Below are 24,375 nucleotides of genomic sequence, written 5' to 3'. Positions count from 1 at the left end.
CTCTCCCTCTCCCTCTCCTTCTCTCCCCCTCTCCTCTCTCTCCCTCTCTTTCTCCCCTCTCTCTCTCTCTCTCTGTCTCTCTCTCCCTCTCTCCTTCTCTCCCTCTCTCCTTCTCTCCCCCTCTCCTTCTCCCTCTCCCTCTCCCTCTGTCTTTCCCTCTCTCCCTCTGTCTCTCCCTCTCTCCCTCTCTCCTTCTCTCCCCCTCTCCTTCTCCCTCTCCCTCTGTCTCTCCCTCTCTCCCTCTCTCCTTCTCTCCCTCTCTCCCTCTCTCCATCTCTCCCTCTCTCCCTCTCTCTGGTGACCTCTATGGACGGGGTGACCAGCTCCCCTTCCCAACAAGAGCCTCCTGGTGCTGTGTCCTCTTTTTATAGTCCGGTTCTTACTAGGCCCTGGTGCGGTCCCACTAGAGCATTGTGGGTCAGGACTGTCAGTCTAACCTCTGGGTCCTGGACAAGCTACTTGCTGCCTTAAGACCTCAGCCTCTCCATCCGTAAAGTGAATTAACCCCAGCTCCACTTGCCTCTCGGCACTGAAGACCCAGTGCTAGCGACCTCCAGGAGTGTGGTATAGGGAGGGGAAATGCTTCACTCTTTGTCAGGCTGTGATAAAATACCCCCCCCACACACACACACAATCTCCTTTTATTCACTCCGGGGACCCCAGTCCACAGAATGGTGCAGCCTCTACTGGCTGGTGCAGCCTCTACTGGCTGGGTCCTTCTACCTCCATTAACTGAATCAAGATAGTCTCTCCAAAGTCTGGCCAAGAAATCCCTCACAGATGTGCGTGCCTGCATTAACTTGGTGATCGAAGGAGCCATTAGAAGAGGGAGGCGCAGAAGCCGTGGCTAACACACAAAGGCAAATCCTTCCCCCATCCCACTACTCCGGCCTCTCCCTCTTCACTGGATTCTTTGTGAGAATGCCAGGGAAAAGGGGAGAGCACAGGCCTCACCCAGAGAAATGAAACAGGAATCGGAAGGAGAAGCCGAAGCTACATGCAGCCGAAGCTACACCCTGGCTGTCCTGGAACTCACTCTGTAGAGCAGGCTGGCCTCGAATTTATAGAGATCCACCTGCCTCTGCCTCCTAAGTGCTAGGATTAAAGGCGTGCACCATTGCCTGGTTTATTTATTACATTTTAATGTGGTGGTGGGGTTTGAGAAAGAGAGAAAGAGAAAGAGAAAAAGAGAGAGAAAGAAAGGAAGGAAGGAAGAAAGAAAGAAAGAAAGAAAGAAAGAAAGAAAGAAAGAAAGAGAATGAATGAATGAGAATGTGTCTGTAGCATGTATACAAACTCAGGACAACTTTTGGTAGCCATTTTTCTCCTTCTGCTATATGGGTCCCTGGTCTTGAACTTGGTTCGTCAGGCTTGGCAGCAAGCCCCTTTGCCTACTGAGCCATCTCCCTGAGCTAAGCATCCCAAGTTTAAAGGAATCTTTGCCATCTGGAGAGCAGCTTAAAGATGTGCCTGGAGGCTGGCCTCCTACGTGAGTCTGTCAGGTTGACAGTTAACACTATCACAAGGCCATTCCTTTTCCAGAACACTGGCTGCTTAAATTACCCCCCAGGGGAAGACGGCCCTGTACAGCCTGCCCCTAAGGGTCAGGTGACAAGCCAAGGCACAATTCCGCCAGTGTTCACTCTGGGGAACCAGTGCATTTTATTGGGATTCCTTGCGAAGCATAGGTTGGGGGGTTACTTTCTGGAGTGTGGGTGCTCCCCCTCAAAAGGCCACACCAGGACATTTTTACCCAGCAGAGATGATAGCTCTCCTTAAACTCATAGATGGAGTTCCTTCCCCTAGTCCTCCTGGGCCTATACACTCAAGCCCCTCCCCCAGGCTGTGTGCACTTAGGGCAGAGGAGCATACAGCAGGAGATACGGAGCAGCTGGATACTCAGGAGAGGGTCTCATGACCCTGCCTGCCCACCCTTGTATGAGGGATGCAGACAGTCGAAGCTTAACCTCCCAAGACGGCTGCTGTTTGGCTTCTGTGACAGCGCTTAACAGTCTTGTACAACACTGTACCCCCATCCTCCTGGGTGTTGTTGGCTCTGTGACTGTCCTTATCCTGTGGATGGAGAAGGGTTCGAGTTCACCAGCACATCAAGCAGCCAGGCTTGGAACGAGAGGCTGTGGTCTCGCGCGAACTCCATTGCATCTCCCCGGGAAGGGCCCAGAGATGAAGCGTACCTCTCCTTCTGCAGGCACAGATGAGAGCTGTAGGGGGATTGTAGCTTTTTCTCTTACAGTCCAACCTGTGGACCACCGGAAACCACCAGTCCCAGTTTGCCTAGTTGGTTCCCCAGAAGTCCCACGTTCCAATTTTCTTAGCACAGTTGGTGCCTGTTGTCTTTCTTAGTCACCCCTGGCCAGCTAAAAGGCTGAGCAGCCTGACAGCGCCTGGGAGTCCTTTCCAATTACATTAGCTCCTGGCATCACGGAAGGGAGATGCTGCCCTCCCTCCTCTGAGTCCTCCTGTGGCTCCCTGGGACTTGGTGATTCAGCAGGAGGTCAGAGGTGAGCTGGACTGTGACTTCCAAGGAGTGGAGCATAGTCGGGCAGCAGCTACCATCACCAACTTAAGACTGCAATAGGGTCAAGTGGGAACTTGACTTGTTGGGGAGTTGGACCCCAACAGAGGGTGCCCGCTGTCCTGTCAGGCCAGAACTGACTGCAGGGCAGTGAGGTGGGTGTGCCTGAGGTGGGAGAGCCGTGCCTCTTCCTGCCCTGCCTGGTATGTGAGGGACGGGGGAGTCCAGATACCTAAACTGCTTCTCAGCATACCCAACAGCTAAAAATACAGAATGGCTTGGCGGAAAGGTGCCCTACAGGAGACACCCTCGCGATTTCCTGCGAGGGCCGTGCCTTCCCTGGGCTGGGGGCAGATACCTGATGGATTCTTCTAACTCCCACCCTACCACTTAGTTATGACCTGGCTGCCCCCACTGCCAAGACCCACCTGTTTGTCAGCCCCAGGGGGCTGCCTTCTGTTCCAGCACAGGGTAGGGCTTGTGTGTAGCCTTGGAGCTAAACCAGGGTTCCCAGTTTGGGGCCCAACCCAACCACACCCACTCACTAGTTGCCTGATTTGGGACAAGGAAGTATCTATAATCCTTGTTCTTCTTCCCAGAAAGAAAAACCGCATAGTGTCTCCAGGGAGGGAGACCCAGGGACCCTGGAGGAGGGCCGTAGACTCTGATCAGAGGACAAGGCTAGAGATTTGGTCTGGTAATTTGAACACATTGCTTCTACTTTGTACAAATATTCTGAAGGGGTGGCTGGGTTGCTTATGCAACCTTGGCCCAGCCCTAGAGTACTAAGGGGGCAACCAGCAGGGTTGGGTGGCTCCACCCAGCTTTCTAGATGATTCTATTGAATGGTCAGCCCGCCCGAGATTCACCAATGTGGTGCTGGATACAAAGTCATGCAAGGCGTGTGTGACTTATACCTCATTCCTCTTTGCCCCCCCCATCCCCCGCCCTCATTCCATGGAGACAGCTTGCCTGCCTCTCAACTGGGCTGCTAAGCAATTCAAAGATAACCTCAGGCAGTCTTCAGCAGGGACAAGGTAGCCTTGAAGTGAGGGGCCACTCCTGCTTGGCCACTGGCTGCCTTGGGAATGGCCAGTGGATTGTGGAGTCCCAGTACTCAGCAACCCCTTTGGGAACATGGTGGCTCTGAATTGCCAGCCTGCTCTTCCCCTTGGCCAGCCCCAGTGGAAGAACTGGAAAAGGAATTCCCCCTCTGGGTGGGAGACAACCACTTAACTCTTTCCTTGCTGGGAATTCTCCCTACATTGGAACATGAAGGGGGCACTGCCAAGCAACCTGGGGCACAGCTTTTGCCTTCTGTCTTCTGCTTCAGCAAGTGTCCTAGTTGGGGTACTATTGCTGTGATGAAACACCATGTACAAATTGGGGTGGAAAGGGTTTATCTGGCTCACACTTCCACAGCACCTTTCATCACTGGAGAAAGTCGGGGACAGGAACTCGAGCAGGGCAGGAACCCACAGGCAGGAGCTGATGCAGAGGCCATGGACGGGTGCTGCTTACTGGCTTGCTCAGCCTGCTTTCTTGTAGAACTCAGGACCACCAGCCCAGGGATGGCTCCACCCACAATGGGCTGGACCCCTCCCCCATCAATCACTAGTTAAGAATGTGCCCTACAGGCTCACCCACAGCTTGATTTTTTTTTTATTGCTTATTTTGTTTATTTACATTTTAAACGTTATCTCCCCCCCCCCTTCCCAAAGCAGCTTGACCTTAAGGATGCATTTTCTCCATCGAGGCTTCCTGCTTTCTGATGACTTCTTTTTTTGTGCAAGAGAAGGGGGGGTGTCAGACCCCCTCCCTCTTCTGAGTGATAGGAAACAAACTTGTGCCACCAAGTCTGGCTCTCCCCCCTCCCTAATTCTTTTAGGAGGCAGCACAATGCAACCTCTGCCCCAAAGGCCTTCCAGATCGGATACTTCCTGGGGACTTAGGAACCTCAAGCCCTTCCTCACTCTGGGTGACGCCAGGCAGTGAGTGAGCCTTATCTGTAAAGTGCAGCTCTCAAACTGGGCAAGAGGAGGAGAGGCACATGCCTGTCGTCACGTCCGGGAGGCAGAGGCCAGCCTGGGCTACATAGTGAGATTTTGTTTCAATACCAAACAAGAAGTGCAGCTTCCCAGGCCCTGCCAGACGTTGGGAGATGGAGTGGGGCAGTGCCTGCAACCCTGAGTGTGTAGACAATGACTCTCTTGGTTGAGAGTCTCTTCCTATGGGCTGCCTGCCTGCCGGCCCTTCTCCAATGAGACCCTCCTCCAGGGTCTCAGCTAGCTAATTTGCTTGGCCAAAAATGGGTAGCAAGTGGCATTTTCTTTGGTCTTCAGGGACCAGGAAGGCAATTCCTCTTATCTCCAGATAAGTCCCAGGCTGGCTCCAATGCTGTTTCCTGGACATTAGCAGAATTCAGATTTTAACAATACTAGAGACTGGAGGCAGGGAGGTCAAGGGGATGGGGGTGCAGAACAAAGCTGATGCAACCAGCTTTGGGGAGTCTGCCTCTGCCTGATACTGAGTCTAGGTCTACGGGAGCCTTGGAGGGCCGAGTGGACAGACTCCAAGCTGTCCATTCAGGGCAGATGGGGGGATGGGAGGGGCTATATGCCTAAGGTTACCAACAGTTATTTTAAATGACATGATTCAAACCCAGTGCTCACGCTAGGACCTCATTCTCCATTCCTACCACTCTCCGCTTCCTAGGTACCCCTACATTGTGCTCCATAGAGCGGAATGCCCAGTGGCAGCCTTAGCCTTTAAAAGAAAAGAACTACAAGTGCTAAATATTGTTCCTGCAGGATGTTTGCCCATCACTTGTGCCAGTCCCAAAAGATGGAGTGGTTCAAAGCAGCTAGCACGCCTTTGGGTGGGGGGCCTTGGGGACATGGGACAAGGCACCACTGAATCAAAGGGTCTTACAAACTAATTGTAGGAGAGTGAGCCTGCCACTGGGCTAGCAACGCAAAGTATTGGGAGCATTCCACCCTCTGTTAGCCTCAGTTTCCCTGTTTAGCAAGTGCACTTGAACCTTCTGTTAGGTCTCTGACAGGATCTAGTGAGGATTAGGGAAAGGCGAGCCTTTTGGGCAGGCTGGGGCGCGGTCCCGGTGCGGAGCGGCGGAGAGGCAGGGCGGGGCGAGAAGGCTGATCACGCCGGCGGGGAGGCCGGGCTGCCGGGGCGGGCGGACGGGTATCGCTGCGCGCAGTGCGTGCAACTGCGGAGCGCACCGCTCGCTCGGCCGCGGCATCACATGAGCGGAGAGGCACCGGGAGCGGCGCAGCCGGCCGGTGGGCGCCCCAACAGCTGCAGCCCCGAGCCCCTGCCAGTCCTAACCATGTCTATCTGTTGTTGTTTCTTTTTCAGAGACTATGGCAGTTCCAAGAGGAAATCAGGTAAGGGAGTCTCGGCGCTTTTCTCTCTCACCTCCCAGCTGCCTGCACGCGTCCCTCTGATCCTGCGCAGGACTTTCGGGGGAGGGGGAATGTCTGCTTGGCCTGCTGGCACCGTGGTCCTGTATGCTGGGGGATGCATCCATTGCCCCCTCCCTGACCCTTGCCCTCTCAGTTCTCTGCCACTCACACCTTCATTCTCCTCCTTAGTCCCTCTGGCTCCCAGATGGGAGTCGGGGTGCATGGGGTAGGGGGTGTCTCCGGAAGGGTGGAACCACCGCTGCATCTTCAGCGGGATCCTGCACCCCGGCTGCAGAAGCCCCTGCTGGATACTGCTGTGGCTTTCCCGTGCGTCCTTCGCGCTGCGGTGGAAGAGTTTGTGGATATGCAGGGTCTTGCGTGGGAAAGTGAGAGGGAACTGAGAAGGGGTCGCTCTTGAGAGACTTAGGTTTGTTGCACCAAACCTCGGACCTGAACCCTCCCCCAGCTCTGAGCTTGCGCTCGGGGTTGTGTGTGTGTGTGTGTGTAGGGGGGGGGGTGTCTGCTGCAGCCGCGTGGCTGGAAGAGACGTGGGAGGGGGGGTCCCCAGTCCTCAGTAGGTATAGGCCCTCCCCAAGAGCAAGAGCGAAGTTATCCTCTGACGGTGAGGCTGTCCCTAGAGGGTTAGAAGAGTCTTTCTGGGTGCAGGAGGCTCTCCCAAATGGCACACGCCTGGGTGTGGGCGGGGTGTAGTTACTTGGGGGAGGGCGATCTTTTAAAATTCGTGGGATGAGTGCTGGGGTGCAGGGCTTGGGCAGACAGCAAGCTATGTTGGCATGTGTGTTTTCTGTATGGTGGGGCGCCATGGACAGTCTTTTGAAGAGTCTGACTCTTAGGGAGTCCAAATAGCTCACGTTCAAGGCCCCTATGTCTCAATGCCGGGGGCCAGGGTGTGTGTGGGGGGGTGTCTGTGGACCAAGTAGAGGCTTGTGTGCTGCCCGTGGTGGGTGGGAATTGAAGTAATTGTATTCTGTGTCCTTGTAAATAGAGGGTTGGATGTGCTGGGTGTACAAATGCTCGCTCACCAGCTTATTGGGAGGAACAGTGTTGGGTTGTGTGGACGTGGGTGGTCCTGCTGATGACTGGGCAGTACCTGTATCACCTTTGCATGCATAGGCCAAGTGTCCTCCATGTATTGGCTGAAGCCTGTTCAAGCATGTTTATATGCTTAGTTGTAGGGTGAGATGTGTGTGTCTACATGTCTGACAGCTGTGCCAGGGAATCTCAGCTATGCCCTGAAGCAGAAGGGCATCTCTTTTTGTGAAAAGGAGAGTGGGGAGCTTAAAAAGTTTTGTCATCAATACTTCCAGCCAAGAGAACTAGGCTGGAGGGGCAAACCTGGGCTCTGATGACCACGACAATTGTCTGAAGTTCAAGTCTAGTGCACTATGAACCCCAGGTCCTGCTTGGCTTCTTAAAGTTTCCTCATTGTGTTTAAAACAATAATGATGGGGGGAGGGGGAGCTGGGCGGTGGTGGTGCACGCCTTTAATCCCAGCACTTGGGAGGCAGAGGCAGGCAGAGTTCTGAGTTCGAGGCCAGGGTGGTCTACAGAGTGAGTTCCAGGACAGCCAGGGCTACACAGAGAAACCCTGTCTCAAAAAAACAAAACAAAAACAAAGCCAATAATGATGATAATACTTGCCTCGTGTAATTAGCCCATAATAAAACTATAGCATGTAGTAATATATCGCACTATATATAGCATATGTATTTATATTATATAGTACTATATAAAATACTGTAGTAGTGGTGGTTTCCCATTGTTTTTGTGGTCCGCCCGTTTAAGGTCGAGTCCTGCTCCTCTCCCATACCCTCCCCAGGATGCCTCCTCACTTTCACTGCCTTCCACCTCCATCCAGGAAAAAGACAGATGAGGAAATTGAATTTGCATTGGTATGCTTATGGTAATGGGCACTTAGGTCGTGGTTAAAGTGCCAGGCTGGAGCCAGGCAGCAGGCATGCAGAGCCAGGCTCTTCCCCTGCGACTCTTGGGAGATGCTCTCCCTCTCGGTGGCTATTCTGTCTCTTAGAAATTAGGGATATTTGCATCCACTTTGTGGCAGTTAAGTTTTCCTCTATAGATAGCTATCTTCCTACATCCTTAGGTAGACCAGATGTTTAGTCAGGCCTTAATTTGTATGTTTCTATAAGATGTTGTTTAATGAAATTAACATTTAAGTCTGGTGAACCCTGAATAAATTCAATTACCCTCTCTAAAATGGGTGGGCCTTATCCAATCAAGTGAAGCCCTTAATGGAAAGCACGAACACACACACACACACACACACACACACACACACACACACACACACACGCCAACAAGGAGCTCTGCCATAGCTTGCCTTTGGACTTGACTGCAGCTCGTTCCCAGGCTCCTGCCTGCTCCCTCATCAGACTCTCTGCTCACCAAGTCTCCACAGTCACGTGAGCCAATTTCTAAAATAAATCCCTTTTTTTTTCTTGATGTGCACATCATGTTGGCCTGTTTCTCTGGAGAACGTAGCACACCCCTCCATGGCAGTAATGAAGACTAGCTGGGTTAGTGTCTCAGTGTAGCTAGATCATTCTCTGTCGCAGAGAAGGCATTCCTGAAGTGCTAGGTCCTGTTGCCCAGCGAGCACACTGTGCCCAGAACTTCACATGTTCTTCCCGTGTTTCCTCATGTTCTGCTCTGCCACACTGCAAGGAGAAACCACCGACATGAGCACACGCAGAATCCGAGTCTAGGTTTAGGGCTCGCTCCCACTGCATGGTGAAGCCACCCAGGCTCGCTCTCACTGCACGGTGAAGCTGCCCAGGCTCACTCCCACTGCATGGTGAAGCCGCCGAGGCTCAACGTTGAAGCCGCCTAGGCTCGCTCCCAGTGCACAGTGAAGCTGCTGTCGAGGCTCGCTTCCACTGCACGGTGAAGCCACCTAGGCTCACTCCCACTGCATGATGAAGCTGCTGTCGAGGCTCGCAAGTTGCCGAGGCTCGCTCACATTGGGGGTGGGGGTGGGGGTCGGTGTTGTCTGTGTCCAGTCTGCTTTCCGGCCTACTTCCAGAGCTTGGCTCCTTCACAGAAGACCCTTGCCAATGATGGGACCGGAGAAACTTTTCTAGAAGCAGTCTGGCCATACAGTCCCGGTTTCCTCTCTCGTGCTCAGGTACATGTGCCCTGCTGGAGCTCAGAACTTCTAAAGCAGGGCTCAAGTCAGAGTGCTTATTTGGCATACATGAGGTTTAACCCTTGGGTTTAATCTTTAGGACTCATTAAACCCCGTCTGGTGATCTGTGCCTGCAGCCTGGCCACTCAGGAACTCTAGGCAGAAGAATCAGAAGTTCAAAGGCATCCTTGGCCGTAAAACAGCCAGCCTTGGTTACATGAGACTCTGAACTAGTTCTGGAAGTCCTAGAAAGAAGCTATGGCGGCTAAGGCTGATTGACTGGCTGATGAGAACGTCAATGGTGTAGAGAGTTGGGATGGTGCAAGTCCAGTGCCTAATTATCTTGATTCATCTTTAGCTTCACCCATAGCTGCTTATTGGCCCCTTTTGTATGTGACATAACATTTTTGGAACCATTGGTAAATCATTTGTGATATATGAACAGGATCCTGGTTTCCGCCAACCAAAGGGTTAGGAATAGTGTCGGGTGCTTTCTGCAGCCTACGGCAGAGCCTCCACCCCACCCCATCTCCCCATGCAGCTGCAGCCTGCCTCCCCGATGCACCTGATGCATCTGAAAGGATATCACTTTATGACTTTCTTTGCTCCCGTTTCTATAAACAAGATTGCTGCCGCTTTGGAACTCGTTATTTGGGGGAAACATGAATCTTCGTTCTTAGGCTGTGGTTCCTCATGTCGGGCTCTGGGATGAACTAACTCCTTTGAGGCGAGAGCCGTTTCTGTAGGTTGACCCGACCCTGTGACACCCCCCCCCCCCAAAAAAAAAAAAAGAATGGGAAGCTAGGCTTAGGCAGAGCAGAGGAAAAACGTGTCACGTGGCATACAGCCTGGCGGAGGGGGCAGGACCGGTGACATTTGACGGGGGTGGGGGTGGGGTGGCCTGAACTTTTTCTGCTTCTCTCCTTTTTCTTTCTAACTCTTTCCTTGCCAGGACCCAGTACCGGCTGCCTAACAGCTAGAAGCCGTCTTTGGGCCCTGCCTTCCTTCTGCCTATCAGCTGGACCTCCCGATCCCCTCACTGCTGCCTGTGCCCACTGTCACCCTCCATCCCTCAGCTTCCCCAGAAGCCCCCAGGGCTTCCACCTTTACTCCGGCCGTTGCCATTCCCCGCAGCACCGCTAGAGGGCACTCTTAAGGTGCATTCCAAACCTGCAGAAATCCCCCGGGGGACTTCCACAACTCCCTTTTCTGGCTTCAGAGCCCAGCATAATTGACCCCCGCTGCCTTTCTGACCCGGGCTCTGCCCCTACACATATTCCCACCAGGTCGAACCTGTTCAACCGCACGGTCATCCTCTGCCCTCTAGATGTCACGCTCGTTCCTTTGGCGGCCTTTGTACTTGCTGTTCCCTCGACCTGGAATCTTCTTCCGCCCCGGGGCTGGCTCGCTCTTTGCTGTTAATTGTCTCCGAGGAGCCACCCCAGCCTCACCCTCTCAAATCTCTGCTCCTTCCCTGTTGCTGACACTCTAGTTAGTTGCTTTGTACACGTTCTTGCTTACTGCCTATTTCCCACCACCATGAAACCTCAGCTGTAGGGCATGCGCCATACAAGCTCCGCTCGGTGGGTGAGTGATGATCACGCAGTGAGAGTCAGCAGAGGTGGCCTCTCATCCGGGCTTGGGGGACACTGTGCATAGAAGGAACTTTTCTGACTTGGGAGCAGAGAGAGCAGTCAGAAATCTGAGCAGGCAAGACTAATCATGGCTTGTTTGGAAATCAGTTATATGACCTTACTGAGCTCCAGCTGTATTCAGGCACTGTACTCATGTTGGTGTTACAGAAATATGCCTGCCGTTTGGAAGTTCGCAGTGCCGAGCTGTCCTATGAAAGGTGCCGTGTGACAGAGGGGAGTGATGGAGGAACATGGCTGTGCACGGCACAAACGAGGGCCCAGGGCCTGCTAGAGCACGCCAGCTGGAGCAAGCAGGACTATGGCGGGGAAGAGGATGAGAGGGGAGCAGGGGCGGGGCAGGGTGGGGTATAGAGGAGGGGAGGAGGTGTGTGGGGGGTTACAGCGTAGACTGCAGGACTACACAGGATGTTGACTTTTTCTGAGTTAAGTGAAGGGCACAGAGTGATGTGATTCAGATTGGTTTTCTGGCTGGTGACTGGAGCTCCATAGAAGGGGAAGAGATGAGATGGTGGCAACCCTAGGTGGATTTGATGATTCTGTCTGGGCTTTGCGAAAAAGTCTGGGAGCCAGAGAGTGTCCATCAAGCTGCTTGATCACCTGGTTTGCTTTATATGGCTGTGATAAGACATTCTAGATAAAATGCATCTCGTTGAGGAAAGGGTTTATGTGGCTTTACCCGCTCACAGTCACTGTCAGGAGGAACTCCAGGCAGGAACTGAAGCAGAGGCCATGGAGGGATGCTGCTTGCTGGCTTGCTCGCTCTCCGTGGCTCTCCCGGCTTGTGGTTTATACCTGCTCAGAGGTGGCACCGTGCAGGTCAACTGTTAATCGGAAAAATGCCTCAGTCCGGTAAAGGCATCTTCTCAATTGAGGTTACTTTTTCTTTCCGTATGACTCGGATTTGTGTCGAGCAGACAAAAACCGACCGACATACTTGAGTCTCCTGTCTCAAAAGTCCTCGGGGTTTCAGTCACCTGATCTTGGAGACAGTCCTTCACCTGGAGTTCACATGTTCAACTGGAGAAACTGGAGCAGCAGCAAGCAGTAAGAGGTTTATTGTAAGGGCATGATGTAATCCTGGCACTCAACAGGCTGAGTTCAAGGCCAGCCTGAACCTCGGAGGGAGAGAAGGAAGCAGGGTTTTTGAGAGCTATTGTAAGGAACAGTCTACACAGCAGCAGGGCTGTCTAGCCCAGCTTGAACCCATAGGGTAGGCCTGAAGAAAACAGACCCCAAGCACAGCCTCGAACTGCTGTCCACACATGCGGGTCTTCAGGGAGCCTCGGGTCTGTCCTACAGCTTCACAGCTTCTGGGCTCTGGGTCTCCCTCACCACCGCCCCAGTGCTGGACAATTCCATTTACTTAACATCCACTAAGGACGGGATTTAGCCACCACCACAAATATGCGTCGTGAAAATGGCTGCGTGTGTGGGAGCTGGCTGGCCTCCGCAGCTGGTCGGTCTGCTGAGCCTCACACCTGTTTAAGTAGCAATGGCAGAAGCGCTCTCGGGAGGGACAGGGTGAACCGTACATTTTGAGGGCCTTTTGCCAGCCAGCAGCCAGAAAAGCCAGAAGTGGCTGTGGTAGCTGCCCATGGTGGGCAGGCATTCCGCTAAGAGTCCTAAGAGGGCAAAGGAGCCCCTCCGCGGGGGCTTCTGTTCAAGATCCCATGGCTCCCAAGAAAGATGCTTGAGGAGTTCTGAGAGTCACCACGAGGGGGCGCAGTGGCCCATAGAGCCTCTGGGATCGCGGCTTCTCTGTGTGCCCTATGCCAGGCGGAGGGGTCTGGCGCTCCTTCCCACCAGAACTCTGTGAGCTCCAGTTTAAATGCAAACGAGGTTGCTCAAGAGTGTTGCGAGATTGTTTTCTTGGGCAAGTGTTGATGTTTCTGATGAAGTCCTGTTTATTCTTAGAAAAGCTGTGAGCTCAGCCTGCCTTCCATCCCCGGGATCATTAAATGGTCTTACTGGGCCCAGTTAATGAGATCAAGGCTGATGTGGTTCTGTTGTTGTTGGAGTAGAGAGTTTAGGGTTTGGCATCTGACACACCTCAGCGCGGCCTTTCGTCGGCTTTGCTGTTGGCAAATTTTTGTTTATTTATTGGTTATTATAGACTCTGAAGGGAGGAGGAGAGTTGACCTTACCTTTAACCCGGGAGTAAAATGATTCAATCACAGTGTTTATTTCCACTTTTTGAGTCTCAGAGGAATGTACATTCTGACCAGGATACCTGCTTTGTGCCACAGTTCTGCCAACTATATGTTCCTAAGTAAGTCCTTAGCTTCTGTGTGCCTTAGTTTCATCTGTGAAATGGGATGCAGGAGGCCGCAGGGATATACCCATGCTCCTCTAGGAGAGGGTGCTGGTGTAGGCTCCCCCCGCACCCCCAATCCAGGATGGGCACTGAGTTTGTATTGGTGCCTGAAGAGGCCAGAGGTGTGCAGGAGATCCTTGGAACTGTAGTTTCAAGTGGCTGTGAGCTGCTGGGTGTGACTGCTGACAATTGAACGCAAGTCCTCTTTAAGAGCAAGGGGCTTAACTGCCGAGCCAATTCCCAAGCCCTGTGCTCTAGCCTGGTCCTGGCTATGAGGCTGGGCGGGTTTGTTGCTTTTTTGTTTGTTTTTGGGTTTTTTGTTCATTTATTTTTAATTGTTCTTTAATTTTTTAATATTTAAATTTTTCTATATTTTTTAATTTTTATTAAATTAAATTTTTTAATTTTATAAACTGTTACAAAATACTTGAAAGTAGATAAATCCAGGCGGTGGTGGCTCATGCCTTTAATCCCAGCACTTGGGAGGCAGAGGCAGGTGGATTTCTGAGTTCGAGGCCAGCCTGGTCTACAGAGTGAGTTCTGGGACAGCCAGGGCTATACAGAGAAACCCTGTCTCAAAAACCAAAAAAAAAAAAAAAAGTAGGGAAAAAAAAAGACTTACCCATAAGTACTAGCTACTATAAAAAGCTATCTATCCAGAAAAGCTAAGCCCAACTTTTTTTGTTTGTTTGTTTTGTTTTGTTTTGTTTTTTTCTAGACAGGGTTTCTCTGTGTAGTCCTAGCTGTTCTGAAACTCTGTAGACCAGGCTGACCACGACACGTATGTGAAGGTCAGAGCATAATTTATGGAAGTCAGTTTTCCCCTTCCACTGTCTCAGGAATGGGACTCGGGTCGGCAGCCTTGGTGGCAAGCACTTTCCCCCGCTGACCTGTCTTGTCAGCCCCCATTCTTCTTTTGTAGTTGAGGTAGCTAAGAGTGGCCACTTGCCCACGGGGAAGGTTTGACAGAACATGGTTTCCTGCTGACTCGGCGGGGTAGTGGAGCCCAGTGAGATGTGAGGAAGGCTACAGTGTAGCCAAGCCAGCAGGCCGCGAGGCTTTGCGGGTCTGCTTTTCCCTGTAGAGTGCTGGCTTCTGCATCTGTGAAGCTCCCACAGAGCGCCCAGCCCACCTTCAGAGATTCGTGTAGGCAGACCAGCAAGAGTAGGAGAGCTGTCACCCGTGGAGGGGAGGCTGGAGAAAGGCCCTCTGAAGCTGGCATGAGCTTCAGGGTGTGAGCTGTGCCCTGCTAGAAGTGACAGGCATGACCTGAGGACGTGGGATTGAGACAGATGACAAGTTAGGAGGGAGAGGAATCCTTGATGGCAGGAGAGGAGGCAGGGTGGGAGAGGGGGAGGCATGAGCGATGGGGCTGGAGAGGAAGCCTTGGCGAATGTAGGCTTCCCACCACCAAAGCAATTTCCAGGGCTTCCTTGTCCACATAAACCTCTCACCCACAGTGGAGACCCAAGCTGTTTTGTGAACATGACCAAAATCCCCCTGGCGCCCTCCTTTGTTTGGCCTGTCCCTTGTGAGCATGTCTTGTTACCGCAACATCAGTTTCTGGCGCATCTCACCCAGGGTTGTGTTTTTATAAACAGTGTGACTCTTCGTGGCACCAGCTTCTCAGCCTCGTATCACCCCAGAAAATACAAAGCCATCTAATTGGAACTGTCACTGATTGATTGAGTTTCACGGCCAGCCGCTCTCGTGGCAGTCTGATAGACTGCCAGTGCTGCTCACATGCCCCGTGATTGCGGATATGTGGGTGCTTGCCCCAACTCCCGGCCAAGGCAGCACCCACTGCACAGCGGGCCTGGATGCACGGTGCTGGGCAGGAGGGAGGAGTCCTCCCCAGATCCTGGGATCTCAGGAGAGAAGTCGAGGTAGCCTTGAGGCCCAATGTCTGCTTGTTGAGGAGCCTCTGGTTACCAGCTCTCTCCTGTTTAAGAGAGTAGGAAGCTGGGCTGGAAGAGAGCAGCCTGAGCAACGGGCAGTCAGAATTCTGAGCCTGCTCACTTAAATGCAGATTTTCCAGGCCCTGCCCAGGCCCCATGGGCTCCCAAGGATTGTTTTGTTTCATTTTGAGGGAGGTCTCCTGTAGTCTGAGCTGGCATTAATGTCTCTTCATGATGGAGGCTAGCTTTGAACTCCTGATCCTCCTACCTCCACTTCCTGTGTAAGCCAATACTATACTGCCTAAGAATTCCTAAATCAAACAAGGCTTTCATTCTGGGTGTAGACTGATGGTCACTTTCAGGCTTCATAGACAGTGAAGGTAGCAGGAAGAATGTCCCTGGCTTGCCCGTGAGCCTGGACCGGCTCTTTGAAGATACTTGCAATTGGAGGTAACTGCAAGGAGCTGTTGTAAGCCTACTACCCCTGAAACATTAGCCTAAGGTTGGGGCCTTGGAGATCAGTCACCTAAGGGCCCCGTCTGGCCTCATCAGGAGACAGTGGTGAGACTCTGCCATAAGACTGTGGTCCTGGAGAAAGAGACGCCCAAGCTGTGGTCCAGCAAAGAAATGCTTCCCACCATGGACCTCAGCCAGAAAGCCACTTGTTGCTCACTTCAGATTTCTGGTTTGTAGGCATGTGACATTGGGGCAACATTTCCAGTAATGATGAAGCCAACGGAAAAACAAGAACTTGAGGGAAACGCGCCTTGCTCGTTGCATCTGCACCTTTTTCTGATCTAAAGTTACTCAGTTTAGAAACAGAAATGTGCCGTGTGGAACTTGGTTGGCTCCTAGCCTTTTTATAATTGGTCAGTTTCGAAATGTGAAGGCGAAGAGTTTTTCCAAAGTTTCAGGAAATTTAGAAGTTTGCAGGAAAAGCATGCCTTTCCCTGACTCTTTCTTTGCCCCCTCGGATCTTCTTGTCACCGTGTGACCCAAGCAGCTGGCATAAGGGAGGACCGAGTTAACGTTAGGAAGGGTCTAAAGTAGCGGGGCTGTGTCGGGACCCCTTCACGCTCCCGGATCAGAGGAACATTGGCTCCCTGTCATGGCTTCCTTGCCTCTGCTTCTGGCTGTGTGTGTGGTGCCTTAGGAGGCATGTCTGTGTCTTGGGGGCAGCTTTTCCTTCCTCTCTGGGGTCTCCCCTGCTCACTCCAGATCCTGGAGTGTTAAACAGGGTCTAAGAGAACATAGAACCATTCCTGAAGGAGGATTAAAGTCCTTGTGAAGCAGATTTGACAAGCCAGAGACATAGGCCAGACTAAGACTGCCTTTGTCTTGGGAGGCAGAGGCAGGCAGATTTCTAGTTCAAGGCCAGCCTGGTCTACAGAGTGAGTTCCAGGACAGCCAGGGCTACACAGAGAAACCCTGCCTCGAAAAAACAAAAAACAAAAACAAAAAAGACTGCCTTTGTCAAAGGCCTGAGGAAGACCTTACACATATATGTAAGGATCTGCCGGGGAGGGGAGGGACATGCTCCTAGGTCATCATTTGCATTTGATGCCAGGGTTCTGATTTCAGAATCCATCCCCACACTCCTGTGACCTGTGCTGCCTCTGTGTAAGGCCAGTGGCCCTGTGCACAGCAGTGCTGGTCTGAGAGACACACAAGATCTGTGAAGGCTGAATGGATAGGAGGCAAGTTTCCAAGAAAGTGCTGGCCTGCACCTTCCCGCCATGGCCTCTTGGGCCCTGGCCATGGCTGTTTTATAGATGTGTTTGCTAAGCAACTGAGAACCTACTATGTGCCAGGGTACATGGTCCCAGCCCCAGGGATAGCAAGATGAACTTGAGGTGTCTTTGTCTTCCAGGACCCCCAGTTGAATGAGAGAATAAGCCAACCAGGGTGTCTGTCAATAAACACAACAGCACAAATACCACAGATGGGTGCGGCGTAGCAATCCAGGCACAGATCTGCCAAGGAGGCGCTAATTTACTAAGGGGTTTTTTTTGTTTCTTTTTTTTTATTATTCATTTATGTTTATTGTGCAGGGTGTGTCACTTTTTTATTGCTGTGACACAAATACCTATGGCAGACACTGCTCTAAGGCAATGTATAGCAGCTAGAGTTTAATTGGGCTTATGGTTCTGTTTCCATAGGATTAGAGTCCATGATGGTGGACCATAGGCATGGTGGCTGGAGCCACCAGATGACAACTCACATCTTGATGGAGCCAGAGAGCCTGGTGATGGTAGGAGGCTATTGAGACCTGACCCTGTCTCCACTGACATCTCCTCCAACAAGGCCACATCTCCTAATCTCTCCCAAACAATTCTATCAACTAGGAATCAAGCATTCAAACATATGAGTTTATGGGGGACCGATTTCATCAGAACCACCTCATGCATGCTAAGCAAGTTGTCTACCACTGAGCTATATACCCCCTACCTTTTTTTTTTTTTTTTAAACTTTATTTTGTGTTTTGAGACATAGCCTAGCAAAGCTGTCTGGTGATGTTGCTGATACAACACCATGTCAAAAAGCAACTTGGGGAGGAAAAGGTTTATCTCATCTTTCATTTCCCAGGCCATACTCCATCTAGGAGAGAGAGCAGGAACCTGAGGCAGAAACTGAAGCAGAGAGCATGGGAACACTGCTTACTGGCTTGCTGCTCATGCACAGCCAGCCTGCTTTCCTGTACTATCCAGGACTACTGTGTAGGGATTAGTGCCACCCACAGTGGCCTGGAACCTCGCACATCAATCATCTATCAAATATTTTCTTTTTTTTTTTTTTTTTTTTTTTTTTTTGGTTTTTCGAGACAGGGTTTTTCTGTGTAGCCCTGGCTGTCCTGGAACTCACTCTGTAGACCAGGCTGGCCTTGAACTCAGAAATCCGCCTGCCTCTGCCTCCCAAGTGCTGGGATTAGAGGTGTGCGCCACCACCGCCCTGCAATATTTTCTTGATTAAGACTCCCAGATGACCCGAACTCATGTCACGTTGCTATAAAAACTTGTCAACACACTGGCCATGAATTTGTACATTTGAGGATCTGGAGTTCAAGGCCATGCTCGGCTACATAGGGAGTTTCAGGGTAGTCTGGGTTACATTGAGATACTGTTTCAGAGATAAGTAAACTTCAGAGATAAGGCTATTAAAAAAAAAATCCTATTACTTAGGAGACTGAGATAGATGGGTTGTGAGTTTGAGGCGAGCCTGGGCTACATGGTGTCTCAGTAAGGAAACAGAAACTAAACTGGCATCTGACTTCTCCATATCTCCAAGTACCTGCCCTGAAGTACTGTTTCAGAGACTTGTGCAGATTACCACTGACTCGCAGAAACAGTGTGCCTGGTCAGAAGAAAATTTGCTCCAGGGGCCCCCCTCCAGCCTTCTGGTTAGAGGACCTTGGAGCAGTCTCTCAGAGGCATTTGTTCTCACCCATGAAAGGAGCGCAAGAATTCTAACTGAATTCCTAGCCACGGGACCCCACCTCGGCATCTGGCTTCAGGACATGCTCCCTAGGGCTCTGCCTGTGGCCTCCTCTGGGGACAAGTCTCCAGGAAGCAGAACTTCTCGGAGTTGATGAGGGACTACACTAACAGGACAGAGAACAGCCTTGTGCTAGCACAGAGAAGCCTGGGCAGGGCTCTGAGAAGTAATCTGCCCCCAGTTGGCGAGGAGCACAATAATTGGGAGAATCTGTGACCTTGACTTCACGCCATTCTCCCTGGCAGGAAGCTCTGCCTGCGCTGTGGTATGGAAGGGTTAACTCCAGCCCCAGCCCTCCCTGTCCTGCAGGCAACTCAGCCACTGCTTTCTGGACGAAGCTTTGTCACGTGAGAGCCAGCTGTGGGGATTTCCCCAGCAGTGATGCGTGCATGCGTCTTAACTGCACGCATGCACGCACGTACGCTCAGGGGACCTGTCTATACCCTTGCAGATCAGGGGCGGGCCAAGTCAGGGCTTCTAGCAGACACCGTGGAGTGGGAGGGGATTGACTGAACCTGGCATCCACCAGTCATGGTAGATAAGTATGTTGCACCTTCATAGACTCCTGTTTCCGGGAACATCCATCTTGCCACAAGGTCATATCATCGGTTATGGGTGTTTTGTTGTTGTTGTTGTTGTTGTTGTTGCTTTGAGCCCTTGGAAGGTTTTGCCATGGAGTCTTCTGGGATATTCTGCTGGGCCTGAGGGCTTGTCTCTCTACTTTGGTGCCCAGGAAGGTCAAGGGCTTTCCCTAGCCTCAGAAGGCCTGCACGTGGCTCAGGAGGGCAAGTTTGGATTAGGTCAGTGGTTCTCAACCTTCCCGATGCTGTGACCCTTTAATACAGTTCCTCATGTTGTGGTGACCCCCCCAGCCATAACATTATTTTCATTGCTAATTCATAACTTCAATTTGCTACTATTATGAACTGTAATATAAATATCTGATATGTGACCCACTCCCAAAGGGGCTCTTGACCTATAGGTTGATAATCCCTGGGCTAGATTAAGATCAGGGCCACAGGCATCAAATGAACTTGGGTTCCCATGAAACCAGTGGAGTGAAGACCCAAGAAGCCTCCTGCTCCTTTTCATCCACTGAGGTTTAACTGAATACTTGAGTGTTTCCAGTGTGGTGGAATCGTAGTCAGGGTTAAGACAAAAAGGAGATTCAGGGCTAACTGGAGACACACAACACTTTGAGTGTGTGTGCGCTAAGATTGGAACCCCAGGGCCTTTGGATATTCTAGGCAAGTGTTCTAACACTGGGATATGTATCTAGCCTAGCTTAGCATGTTTTTATTTAACACCTATTATGTGCCAAACATTTGCGAAGATTATAGTCCTATCAGGTGTTCTGGAGATGGTTGAAACAGTGAACAGTATAGGGTAAAGATGGGTGAGATAGACCAACCTTTAAAAAAATGGGTGTTCTGCTGCTAGCCCTGTGTCTCACCCTCCATTGACGGCTTCTGTGACAACCTCTTCTCCCTCCACCCTAGCACCCCCTCCAAAAAAATAGGTCTAGACAGGAAGCCATTGAAGAGAACTAAATTGTGATAGGGATGCTGAAATGGAGCTCTTCACAGTTGGTACCTTCTGGCATGGGTGGCGAAGAACCCAGTTGTCTTTAAGGGGCTGGCTGCTGGGAGTTTGACCATGTTCCAGTGAATAAATGGGCAGTACACATTGTACTTTTTCCCCTCTTTTTTTCTTTTTCTTTTGTTTTTGGGAAGTCACAAGGGTGGAGGCGTGGACCTGGGAGGACTGGAAAGTAAGTGTGGTCATGTGATTGGGGTGCATTATGGGAAATTTCCAAATAAGCAATAAAAAAAATACTGGGTTAAAAAAATGGGTATCCCCAACTTCAGTTCAGATAAGAGCCCTTACCTGGCCTCTGCAGCTTGTGAGCCTTCTCAGAGCCAAGCCCTGCTACCATGAGGTCTTTGGGACACTCCCTGATTAATCTCTCCCAGGCTACCTCAGTGAGCTAAGCTGAGAGTAGGACACCCTGTAGAGGTGGCCTGGACAGGATCAAGCAGGTAGCCAAGGGTACCAAGCTGCCTCAAGCCAGGGGGTTCTGGAGCAGACAGGATCACTCACTGGGGTATGCACTGTGGATGTGCTGTGTGTATGTCCTTCTGTGCCGAGGACATCCTGCAGAGCTGGATCAGCAGGAGGGCCCAGCAGTGCATGTGGACCGTGCTCACTAAACAGCTGGCAGTTGATTCTTTGATGATCTGATAGCCAGAGTCCAGAGTGAGAGACGGGATGTTCTACTCCACATTGTCCTGGATGGGAATGTCCGTCCTGGGTGTACTGCCCTTGACTCCTCCCTACAGCCCTTCCCCTCCTCCCTTTTGACTCCTGAAGGGGTAGCCAAGAGGGGGGTGGATACAGGACTGTAGGCCTGAAGTGGCTGGATGGCTGACTTACTGAAGTCGCTGGCCCATTTCTGTGCTGCCTCTATGTGTGTGAGCACCCACAGTGCCCTAGCCTGGGGGATGCTCAGGGATGTGGGTGGATAGCCTCAGCAAGACCTCTCAGGGAGTGGGGTGTACCACCAAAGCAGACCACCCGGTGGAGGGAGGGACTGGGATGCTGCGATTCTCAGACTTGAGTTTAATCTCTCCTCTGCTGCACACAAACAGCAGAGCTCTGGGAAAGGTAAGGACCTGAGAGCTGAGGGGGAGGCCACACCCAAGGGGCTGTGGGGGTCAAGCTGCAGCTGCCTGCCGGGAGCAGATGCTCAGCCCCCACTTCCCCACTAAGTGTTCCTCTGTCAGCCCACACATCTCCCAATGTGGCCACCTGTCTTTAAACGCTTCTGGTCTCTGCAGTGTGCTGAAGCCCCTCCCAGCGACAGCTGAGAGGTTCCAGTAGTCGCTTTCCTTGAATCCACTAAGCTGGACTCATGTGGTCCTGGCTTGGTAAGGCGTCCTTTTCTTGTCCCGTAGACGCTGTGGATCGCCCCCATTTCTCCACCTGAGCAGACAATCAGACTGGTTTCCTTGAGCAGCTCAGGCTTCAGGGTTCAGTACATTCCTACCCTAGGTTGGGCTGTCCCTAGTGTACCCTGGATTCTGGGAAAGGCAAGACTCTGGGGAAAGAAGACCTTTGTAGCTGCAGGCAAAATGTGGGAACGGGGTTGCTTTTACAGAGAGGAGCACAGCAGAAATAAATAAGGCTAGAGGGGAAGACCAGAAAATGATGTCTCCAGTAGGGCCCCTTTGTTCCCAGTTCCTGGCCTGCTTGCTTGGGCTCAACTTTGACCCATCTCTTCCTTGCTGTGGGGCCTTGGAAAAGGGCCTTAACTCCCCTGAGCCTCAGTTTCCTCCTCTGCAGAAGGCAGATAGATCAATTATTGTTAGGATTAAGCAAGCAAATGTATGTTAAATGTTCGGCACCTTGTTCCTTGTCCCACCTCCCTCAAGTTGAGCGTGGAGTGCTGTAATCTACCTGAGTCTTAAGCAAGTAGCCCTCCCTGTCCCTGTCCCTGTCCCTCTCCCTCTCCCTCTCCCTCTCCCTCTCCCTCTCCCTCTCCCTCTCCCTCTCTCGCTCCCATGTGGTCTTCTGGACTGCATAAGGCCAGGAAGCCAAAGATGTAGCAGAGAGAGGGGATTGGAGGCACTTATGATTGCCCTGCCCTTCAAGTCCCCAGTGGTAACTCAGCCCTACTAAACTCCTTAAGCACCCCCACCCACTTGGCTTGGACACCTATAGCCCAGCCACTTAGGGCTTGGGTAAAACCAGCTACATAATTTAAAACGTGAAAACAGAGAACCTCTTGTTCATAAATGATGGATGATTTCAATCCCACTACAGCATTAAGCTAGTCCGAGGGAAGCCCTTGTGTCAATGTACAGGATCCCAAAAGGCTACACAGGGCACACCTCTAGGAAGCCAGCCCTACCTGAGAGGCTGAGAAGAGGATGCCGGCCATGCAGCGGCGCCCTTCTGTGGTGGCAATAACCCCGCACTCTTCCAAGATCCATGGGTTCTTTCCTCTGTGGGTTTGCATGAGGGCCTGTGGCTCCTGCTTATGCCCAGGGCTGCCCATCTGAGAAACAGTTTATAAACCATCTTAGGTCATGTCCTGTTGTAGGAACAGGATGCCTGAGACAAGGTCTCACGGAGCCCAGAGTGGCCTCAAAATTGCTGTGTAGCTGAGGCTGACCTTGACCCTCCTCCCTCTGCCTCTCAAGGGCTGGAATTCCTGGGAAGGGCCACCACGCCTGGGTTTATATGGTGCTGGGGTTTGAATCTGGGGCTTCATACACACTAAGCAAACACTCTGCCAATGCCAACTGAGCCATCTCCTCTGTTTCAAGACTGGGTCATTCGTAAAGAAAGGGCTTTAGCCAGGTATAGTGGTTGGTGCTTTAGTCCCAGCATGGGGGTTGGGGTGGAGGCAGGGGGATCTCTGTGAGTTTGAGACTAGTCTGGTCTACAAAGCAAGTTCCAGGATAGCCAGAGCTTTTACACAGAAAAACGGTCCTATCCTGGAAAACGAAACAAAGCAGGAAGAAAGGGTTTATATTTTAGTTCAAGGTTCAGGAGGCCAAAGAGGCCATGGCCACGTAGCTGCCTCTGCTCAACAGCAGAGGGACAGGCAGGCATGTGCAGAAGGGAGGAAGAAGGCCAAGAGCTGTCGTGCCAGCTCCTGTTCCCCAGGGTAGCCATCAACCCTGTGGGGCTGTTGGAACAAAATGGTTGACAGTGGGGGTGACAGGGACGTGTCCTATTCATGAAAACAGTTACTGCTACTGCCACCCTTAAGTTCAGAGCTGGCACCTACAGGCTGAAAGTGGTGGCCAGGTTTCCTGGTGGCCTAGTCAAAAAGGGAAAGAAGCACGTGGAGTCTAAGAAACTTAAAAAATTGGCCCTGCGCAAAGTTGAACTGTAGCAGGGGAAGGGGGGGAAGATTAGGATGCAGCTGAACGGGTATGAACAATAGAATTCCCAAAGAGGGAGAGGCCTCTCCTGAGATCCAGGAGAAGGGAAGGGCCGGGGAGAACAGAGACTTTTCATTCCATTGGGGCCTGGTGGAATCTTTGAGTTGTGAAAACTGGTAAAGGCTGGCCCACCCTGGTCCCCCGAGCCTTTGGCTCACTGTCATCCTTCGAAGTTTGGGCAACTGGCAGCCCTCTCTCGTTCCTCCACCCAGCCCGCAGCCTTCTCCAGGTTTATTAATTTGGAATGTGGAACTGGGTTTCCTTCAGAGAAGCATCCTGCAGACTTGGGGTGTGTGGAGCTTGGGGGGAAGGGGAGTTCTCTCCTCATCTAGACTAGCCAGACCTTGTGGGAGCTTCTAGAAGTTCATGGATACCTGCCTGACATTCTTGGCTTCTTCCTCTTCATCACTCAGACTTGACAGGAGCCAGGGTCAGCCTCTCAGGTGTGCACCAGACCCAGGGTCTGGCCACACCTAGAGATGGGATTTTTCTCTGGGCATAGATTCTTGCTGGCATTGCTGGCCAGCAGGAACAGTTGTGGCAAGAACATGGACATCATGGATGAGAGGAGGATCCTGTCTCTACACTGTCTTCTCACCCCACAGTTTCTGCCGTTACCTATTTCCCATCGTGTCCCTAATTCCTGCCTCTGAGCTTTCACAGGTCATGAGGGTGTGAAAAGGCTCTGAAGATGTGGCGTGTTGGGCCTTTTCACTACTGTATTACTGGAGGAAAAGAAGATCTGATTGCTAAATGTCCCATGTCAGCCAATGTAAATGGCAATGTGAGCACAAGGCCCAGGCCTTTGCTCCTCCCCCCTCATCTCTGCCCCAGATGCCTTGCCTCATTTTTTTTGTTTTGTTTTGTTTTGTTTTTGTTTTTCAAGACAGGGTTTCACTGTGTAGCCCTGGCTATCCTGGAACTCACTCTGTAGACCAGG

The 24,375-nt window shown here is 51.7% G+C and overlaps 1 protein-coding gene across 5 annotated transcripts in view; it reads left to right on the top strand.

Moving 5' to 3' along the window:
- Sh3pxd2a (SH3 and PX domains 2A) overlaps positions 1–24,375 on the top strand; it is a 210,116-nt gene that overhangs the window by 119,125 nt on the left and 66,616 nt on the right. For all 5 annotated transcript variants that reach the window (XM_031390612.1, XM_031390609.1, XM_031390611.1 and 2 more), the window contains one exon: positions 5,912–5,940. In XM_031390612.1, the coding sequence (XP_031246472.1) occupies positions 5,912–5,940 (29 nt within the window). The remainder of the gene's footprint in view (positions 1–5,911; positions 5,941–24,375) is intronic.

Source organism: Mastomys coucha, unplaced genomic scaffold, assembly GCF_008632895.1.
Source record: "Mastomys coucha isolate ucsf_1 unplaced genomic scaffold, UCSF_Mcou_1 pScaffold21, whole genome shotgun sequence".
NCBI lineage: Eukaryota > Metazoa > Chordata > Mammalia > Rodentia > Muridae > Mastomys > Mastomys coucha.
Note: the sequence above shows the minus strand (reverse complement) of the source record. Positions and strands in the feature narration are given on the sequence as shown.